The sequence below is a fragment of the Octodon degus genome, unplaced genomic scaffold, assembly GCF_000260255.1.
Source record: "Octodon degus isolate 3935 unplaced genomic scaffold, OctDeg1.0 scaffold00219, whole genome shotgun sequence".
Taxonomy (NCBI): domain Eukaryota; kingdom Metazoa; phylum Chordata; class Mammalia; order Rodentia; family Octodontidae; genus Octodon; species Octodon degus.
The window spans coordinates 633,582-642,528 of NW_004524795.1; the positions used below are offsets into that span (position 1 = coordinate 633,582).

At 45.4% G+C, this 8,947-nt stretch overlaps 1 protein-coding gene across 1 annotated transcript in view; it reads left to right on the plus strand.

Moving 5' to 3' along the window:
- The first annotated feature begins 2,310 nt into the window (after positions 1-2,310).
- The window catches only part of Glp2r (glucagon like peptide 2 receptor), a 66,420-nt gene continuing 59,783 nt past the window's right edge, over positions 2,311-8,947 (plus strand). The window contains exons 1-2 of the mRNA XM_004645176.2: positions 2,311-2,499; positions 8,087-8,177. Coding sequence (XP_004645233.1) covers positions 2,311-2,499; positions 8,087-8,177 — 280 coding nt within the window. The remainder of the gene's footprint in view (positions 2,500-8,086; positions 8,178-8,947) is intronic.

Genomic DNA, 8,947 nt, shown 5'->3' on the forward strand with positions numbered 1-8,947 from the left:
GGCCAAATGAGGTGCACTGCAGCAGCCTGCTCGACCCCGCCTCACCCCGCCTCGCCCCGGTTGCGCGCCTCATCCCCACCATCTGGCATCCTGACTTAGACGCCTCACGTCCCCCGGGGGAACCTGAAGGCCCTCTGTGTGCCACATCCACATCCACGTGAGCACGGGCCTGAGATGGGAAGAGGCGCAGGCTGGGGCATGTTCCCATGCACAGTGCTGGCCCTCAGACCTCCCCAGATTGGAGCTGGCTGGGGGACACTGATACCCCTTTATAATGTGTAGTAACATACACATAACAGGGAACTGAGCTATTTTTAAGGAGCATTATGAACTCCCTCAGAGGGTTCATTCTTACTGACTTTTACTTAGTTCTCAGAGGATGAGAAGAGGGAAGCTATTAAGGAACTCCAGGAAAAGCAAAAAGCTAAACAAGTAATGAATAAGCCTGAGGTCTGCACGGCATCTGAAGCACACAGGTTCTTGATTTTCTGTTAGCTCCTGAAGTCCTCCAGCTATCACTCCTTGCAAGGTAGGAGAAAAGGGCAGTAACCTTGGGCTAGTCGCTCCGTGCAGTTCCTGCCTGAGAACTTTTATTCCAGGATTTCTACAGCCTTACAAAGTGGTACATTTGTGTCCTGGTTGGCTACCGTCTCAGGGAAAGCAGTATTACTACATTTTGTCACTAGATGGCATCCACTGATCCATAATCCAAGAAGCAAGAGTCATGAGTGGACCCAGCCCTTATCCCTTCAGAAAAAAAAAAAAGAAAAAAAAAAATTGAGAAAAAGTTCAAAAAGAGGAAGTAGAATAGTCAACGACAGCAGGCATTTCCTTTACCAACTTGCAACTTGGAGAATCACCTTTGATGTGCAGGTGTAGGATGGTTTCACAGCCACATCCGGTGGACCGCAGCCGTCATTTCCTCCACTCTCTGTATGAGGCCATTTCACCATAAAAGTATATTCTGGAGCTCTTTTTACAGATTGAGCACTTTGCAAACAAGGTTTAAAATCTTGCCATGTGACATTTTGAAGATTTCTAGTAAGTCGTGCTCACCTGTTTTTTCCCAAATATTCTGAATTTGTTCCATCAGATAAATTAGCAGGATGAGCTATGGTTTGATCTAAAAAGGAAAAAAAAGAAGGAAACAAGGGAAGAAGGAAAGATAAATGAAAGGAAAAAGAGAGGGAGGAAGAGGAACTCTGGAATCACTTCCTTCCTCCCTCTCACCCTCTCCAAAGGCCTGCAATGCCAGAGGCTGGGAGAGGTAGGAAGGGATGCCAGGGCTAGCCAAGGGGAGGTGGAGTGAGGGCAGAACCTTTTAGGGCTCAGCAAAGAGCCTCCTAGAGATCAGGAGCTGTGTGCAGGAGACAATGCCTTCCCGAGTACAACAGCACGCGGTAACTGTTTGGAAGGCCCAGCTCCCCCGGCACTGCCCTCCACTTGCTGTGTGGTGAAGTGACCTCTGAGGATCTCGAGGTTTCTCAGCTGTCAGGTGGAGATTTCATCACACCCTCAGAGAGTCCTTGTGTGAATGAATGAAGTGGGATAAGGAATGAAAAGATTTTGCAAATGGGAATTGGGGTGAGAAGGCATGGGCGAGTCTGTAGGCTAGCAAGTCATGGACCATGAATCCCATGAAAGGGCCTCCAGGTGGGCTGAGGGCAGTGCCAGCAGGACACAATGCTGTGCTTGGCATGCGTGGGCGTCAAGAGGATGGAGTGCTGGGTTTGTCACCGCCTCGTTGTGCTATTGTGCAGAGAGAATCTGAATCACTGATTGGGCTTCAGGAAATACTATGCTCCAGGCTGGCAACTGCCCCTGATTTTCTTTGTATAGCCAGGGCTCAGAAGTGGCCCTGCCTCTGTGGCCAGTCTCAGACCATCCTGGACCACCTTTCTTCCTGAGAAAGCCTTGTATGCCATGCACAGACTCTGCCTCCTGACTGGGTCAAGGTTCTACGCTCTCCACCAGCTTGAGCCCCAGCAGCTCTCACTCCTGCTCGTGCCTCGAGCAGAACCCCCAGGCGGGTGCCGCTGGCTGCTTTGCTGTGTCTCTGGGCCTGCTGAGGAAATCCTGGGGACTTGGGGGAGGTCTGAAAAATCTCCCTGCTTTTGGGGGGGCAGGCGGGGGATGAGAAACTGGGACTCACTAGTTCTCCCTAGACTGCCTCAGAGGCTCCCAGCAGCGTGCAGAAGATTTGTACAAACACTTCCTCTCTGAAAGAAGAGGAATGCAAGACGAGGCTGCCTGTGGTCCATCTCGGAGTGCTGGAGGAGTGTGTCCACAATGGTGAAAGTGTCCAGGACGATGAGGCCCCATCTGCACCAGCTGGGGCCCGAAGCAAGCAGCAAGGGACCCTGGCCCAGGGTCTGGGTGCTGTGTATGGACATCCCTGCTTCCCAGGGGCCCGGCCCTCTCTGCCCTCCTAAGACGCGTTTGCTCTGGGCCCCAGGGAGGCCCTTCCTTGCTCTGGTTCTGCTGGTTTCCATCAAGCAAGTAAGAGAAGTTATTTATTCTTTATTCTTATCATCGATGTTGCCAATTATTTATATTTTCTGATTATAGACGTAATTTAAGCAACTTGGAAAATAGAAAGTAGTATTAAGGAAATACTAGTCAACCATAACCTAAATGCCCAGGAGCAATCACTGCTCATATTTTGGTGTCTTTCTCTTAAATCCTTTTACTATGCATTTTTTCCACATAGCTGAAATGAAGTATGAACTGTTCTGTGTCCTTGTTTTCCCTTTACATCATGTTGTAAGCATTTTCCCATGTCACTGTGAACACTAATCAGCTTTTAAAATTGCTGCCTGTAGCCTCCTCTGTGCCTTCAGCATTCCATCAAACTGGAGGAATTATTTTTCTATTCCTGTTTTTCTTTTCATTTCCCTCCTTCCTTGCTTGCTTGCATTCTAATTGTCATTAAAAATACCCAATGCTTAATATTTTTAAAAACCTACATAATATAAAGAAGTGTAAACCACAGATCACAGTGGTTCCAACAGCCAGAGGTCACCCACATCCCCATTTGAGGACTTATTCCTCCAGACCTTATTCTGCCATTTATTTATATAAAAAAATGTGAAACAATAAACATGAGCTCACAATGTAAATACTATTTTGTAATATTCATATTAGTTTGTATTTTTAGATGACAGAACACACCAACCACATGAATATCCTAACACCTGCCTGGTGCTGATGCTCTCAGAAGCCCTGCCCTGTTGATCCTATTTCATAGCTGAGTAAACTGAATGTGGGGAGGAGAAGCAACACGTCAGTGTCCATAATGCCGCATCTATGGCATCAGAGTTGAGTATTATAATGTATTTAGTGGCCTTCTACTCTTGGGCTTTCTGATGATCTGCCCCATTCTTATCCAAGGGGATTAGATCTTCACCTTTTTATTTATTTTTTTTGCGCAACCGGGGATTGAACTCAGATCCTTGCGTTTGCCAGTCAAGCGCTTATCCTACTGAGCCATCTCCCCAGCCCTAAGGATTTTTTTTTTTCTCCTCCAATGCCTTCATGGAGGGTTGTGGGGATCGAACTACAGCAACCTGAGGCTGACAGCTTTGTGGAAGCAGCCAGTTAAAGAACTGAGCTAGGGCCAGGCCCCCTAGATCTTCACCTTTTTTTAAGGCCCCTTTTTTAGAGGAGGCTATGAGGAGAAGGAACTGCAGCTCCACTCGCGTGAGTAAAGTTCTCTTGGGAACGTCTGCTCTTCCGTTCATTGGGCAGGGATGGCCCCTGTTCGCAGCTTCGGGATTTGAAATCTCCTCTGTCTCCCAGAGGGAGGACTGTGGCATCAGGTCTCACACGTGTCCCTTCATCAGGCTTTCTTCAGTGCCAGCTCAGTGCAAGAGAGTTAGGAGGTTGCCACTGAAGTCTATATCCATCCTCCCACGTGCTGCCTTCCAGCCCTACCAGGGTTATCAGTGTGAGCCGACATGTGGTGCATGCAAGTCTAGCCACAGTGGCATCCTCTTGCCAAGTGACCTGAACTTCCATGAGGGCCAGTGGCCCTGGTCCGCCAGTAGCCCCAGGACGGCATTGTTCATGGTGAAGCTGATCCTGGAAGAGAGGATACGGCGTGCTCCTTCTGGCTTCCATTCTCTGAAAATCTCCTATGAGAAATGAAGGTGTCTGCTTAGCTGCCTGGCTTTTTCAACTTCTGTCTCTGGGCCCGACTGGATTGCTTGTCACATGCCAAACACTACTCCAGTGCTTGGCATCAAATGATCCCTCACACATTGTCACGCTCAGTGCTCCCAACAAGCTTCTTAGAACAGGTTTACTGATGAGCCCATTGTTTAGATGAAGAAATGAGCTCCAGATTGCCTTCCATTGTGTAGCTCATGGTCAGGGGGGCTGCAGTGTTTCCTTGGGGGGTCAAGTCCTATGTCCCGTTGTCTCTCACTCTCTTAGGAACTATCGGCCTGTGACTATTTATATACAGCAATAGCAGCATCTGCAGTGCTTCAGGCTGGCTTCTAATGCTGACAAAGCCCACACCTGGCCCTTGTGACTCTGGCATTTCCATAATCAGTCACACACCTACCCCTGCCACCCAGTCTGCGTGCACAGAGCTCTGGGCCCTGACTGTCCTCCAGCGTGTGTCCTTGATTCTGAGGAGCCCCACTCTTGGTTCTCCATCTTCAGCCTCATCCTTTTTCCACGTGTTTATGTTACTGGGCTTTGCACGGACCTCCATGCAGAAGTTTGCTCCTAGATGCTTCCCCTGCCTACAATATGAATGATTATGGCGTGTTTGCTGGCAGGAAGTCTTCATCAAATTCACTTAATGAGAAATTCTCAGGCATAGTTTAGTTTCTAAATACAAGCGAGGAAATAGTACCACTTCTATGTACACTCACTCCATTCATTTACATTGTTTAGGAGTGGCTTTGACATCAAAAAAATATAAACATGTAAAAGCTCTTGGAGAAGCAGATTTTATACTTTCCCAGGGGGAGTCTGAAGGGGCTATAGTTCAGTTAGGAGAGAGCTTTATTTTGCTGAGGATAAACTGGTGGTGCATTATTGAAAATCTTTAAAATGTTTATATTCTATGACCCGGAAATTGAAATTCAAAGAATTTCTCTTAATAAGATCTTTTTCTTCCTTTCTTCCTCCCTCCCTTCCCCCTCCCTTCCCCCCTCCCTCCCTTCCTTCTGGATCACATCCTGGGCCTCATGCACGCTAGGCAATGCCCCTACCACTGAGCTATACTTCCACCCCTGCTTTCAGAATTTTCAACACTGAACCCTTTATATTGGAAAAGGATGTTATTTGGAAACAATTTGAATATTTGATGCTGAAGGATTTTAAAACTAAATCAGATCACATTCAACCACTGACTACTATGTACCTGGATGAGGGTACTTTATGTGTTGTGTATTTCTTGAAATAGAAATATATTCATAATATATCTAAGTGAAAAATAAAAGGCCAAAGTATGATTTCCTTTTTGGTTGGAATAAAACAGAAAAAGGTAAAATATTAAATAATGTGTGTATGTGCAGAGAAGTTTCTGGAAGTAGATGATAATTCCTGAGTAATGAGATTATGCTTCCACTTTGTCCCCTTTTTGGTACCTGTGATTTCTACTGCACCTACAGTGAAGCATATTCTTTCCCTAATAAAGAAAGATTTATTTAAACAGAGTCAACAGGATTGTTCTCTTTTTTTCTTAGTTCCTTTTCAGTAAAGTTAGCTGTGGGTATTGATTGCCTTTGCAAAGAAAAGGAGAAATCAAGGCCAGGCTGAACTTTTCCAGCTAGAAAAAGGTCCACCCATATGTCTCCTTTCCTCAGAATCTGGCACTTCACTGTGATTGAACTTGGTTGCTCTCCAATCATCTAGGAAGACAGACTGAGTTGTCCAGCTCCCCCAGGCGGACCAAATCCAGTAGTTTTTAGTTCAGTTTGTTTTTCTTTTTGTCCATGACCATGAGCTATGGCGCAGAGGAAGGGTGCAGGAAAGTGTTAGTTGAGGGACTGATTTTACTGTGTCTTCACTGGTCTCTAAGGATATAATTAGCATCTTATATAAGCAAGAGTCGTACTTTGATGAGTTTTGAAGATTCTGTAAACTCATTGTTTAAATTTGAAACCATCTGCTGATTTTGTAATAATAAGTCAGGTACTGTCCCATTAGCATGTTTATTTCTTTAAACACTATGTTAGTAAACTTACTAATTGTCTCTTGGGCCATTATTCAAAGAGTGGTATTATTAGCAGAGATTCAAAGCACATTGCAAATTGAAACTAGAAGATAAACGCAATTATTATATCATCCTCGCTACCCCGTAATGGCTGTGCCCCTGGTTCCTGCACTGTGTGCTAAGGTGGGGTACCACTTTGAGTTCACAGGGGTAACACTAGATATTTTAATTGTTTGAGGACACACAGTGGTATCTGACATTTATCAGACTCTGTACAAACTGCTAATGCCTTCCTAGTGGTCATGGTTGCGTATTAGATCATATTTCATTCTTTTTGACGATGTGGTATCTGAAAAACTGAAAAAACAAAAACAAACCCTAACCCTGAAAATGAGGTTTTCAGTAGACACTATGACAAAAAGCAAGTATGCACCAAATGAAACCAGCCTGGATCAGGAAACAGTGGCGGTGTCCAATCTGATTCTAAAGTTTGAGACGTTTGTGCAATATCTAGTATGTATTCGGTTGTTAAGACATAAATATTTATGAGTTGCTTGGACTTCTCTACTTAACAAATGGGACTGAAGATTGTCTTTTGATTTAGGAGTGTTGGGAAAAAATTACTGTAACAGTAAGGGTATCATGATTGGAGAAATTCGGGGAAATCTGGTCAGTGGTCATTGCATAAGCTCTTCTTCAAAAAACTGGTTGTGCAATTCTCTTGGAAGGGTGTAAAGAAGCCACCTCCAGACCCCAGCAGGACCGCTGATGTGGGAAGGCCGGTGTGCTGGACAGAGGAGGGAGAGGGTGGGTCTGACTGGTTATGAGGTGAAAGCAGACCAACCTTGGGATGCACAGATAGGGTATATTTTTGCAGTAGGGACTCTGTGTGTGTGTGTGTGTGTGTGTGTGTGTGTGTGTGTGTGATTAAGTTTTGATACATTTAGGTAGAACATCTCCAGTAGGGCTACAATAAGTCATTTCACTATTGATGGCTACACCTATTTATGGTGATGGTTGTATCTATCCTACCTTATTCTGTGACTTGTCTACCTGGCCCAAGAAAGCATTCTTCCCTTGTGAGAGCAAACAAAACCTCAAAGCCAAGGATGCAACCACATGGGCCAAGAGCTTCCGGGAGGTGGGGTGGAATGGTCCTGGGCCTTGAGTCCCAGCTGATTGTTTAACTGCTTTTTCTTCAGTAGCCCCCATATGCTTTTTAGGACAAGATGCTCCTCATTTTCTGAAACTCCTCCTTAAACCAAAACACAATGTGGCCCCCCAAAAGATAAGTCAACTGAACAGTGGAAGGAAAAGGCCCTTTTTGAAATGAAAAGAAATGGTGCATGTCTACAGTGAGCAACTGCTAGGCACCTCAATCATCTGCAAAGCCCAAAAGTGTTGGCTGTATTTTTGGGGCACAGAAAAGTCAATATCATGGGAAAAACCCAAACCAAACCAAAACCAGGGTCTCACTACAGCATCATGGACTCTGTGTACTCTATAGCTTTGTCTAAGGACACACAAGCACCTAGAGGGTCTGGGCCTTTCCCAGTTGTTTTACTGAGCCCCTCCTAGAGGGATGCTTCTCTCTTTGGGATCTTCACAGAGTTAGAGATGTGTAGCCACAGGTGTGGAAGGTGTACAAATTTAAGATAAATATATTGCATCCTCTTGAAACGTCAACCTCACATAAAGATTTTGAAGAAAAATTCCATATTTATATCAAGACCTATATGCTTCAATGCAAAATTCATGTGTTTTTACAACAGCGTGCAAGACATCAAAGCCCTTGTTTCTAAGCAAAAGCCACCATGGACACTTCAGTGGGAAGGGATGTAGGATCATGGTGTGAGATAAAATGCTACATCCCAGCTTGCAGCTAACCAGGGTGACCATGTTTTTGTTTCACAGGTTACAGGATCTCTGCTTGAGGAGACAACTCGGAAGTGGGCTCAGTACAAGGACAAGTGTCTGCGAGACTTGCTCAAGGAACCTTCTTCTGGTAAGCACATGTAGTAGTTACCAATTGCTATGGAACAAGTTGCCCCAAAGTTAGTGGCTTCAAACAATGATAAAACAATGGAGCCACCTGAAGGCTCATGCATGGCCATGTCTTTCAGTTTGTATCACCTCTCAGTTGAGAATCAAGCAGTGAGTGGTGGCCAGAACATTGTTACATGGCCTCCAAGTGGCTGGATCTCCTCACAGCAGATGGCAGACTTCCTCAGGAAGGGCTAGCCTGGCCAGAAGCCAGACTGCCTCTTTCGACATGGCCCAAGAGGTCGCATATCACCTCTGCTGTGTTCTATTGGTGAGAGGCTCCTGAGAAAAGAAAACAGACCCCCATCCCCACTGCTCACTGGAAAATAAAGTGAGATGAAATATATGCGGGTGCAGCCTTCTTTGACAAAAACCATCAGCCACCATACACTCACTGCCTGGACATCTGACCTGTGAAATTATTGTAAAGTAAGCTGGGAAGCCATTAGGGGACTTGTGACTGGGAGAGTTGGGTGTGTGTGTGCGGGTCCTTCCCCATCTTCCAGGGCTTTAGTTGTACCTGAGCAATCACATTTCTCTTTTTCAAATTCCCAATAGGTTTAGATTTTATTGTGTTTAAGCAAATCTGCATCAGTTTGGTCATTCTGCAGGCTCACCTGCATACTGACCCCGGGTGAATCCATTTGAACCTACCCACTTTAAGAAGATGGAAAAATCTGGGTGTTTTGGTGCGTGTACTCAGGAATCTGAGGCAGAGGGTCTCTATGAGTT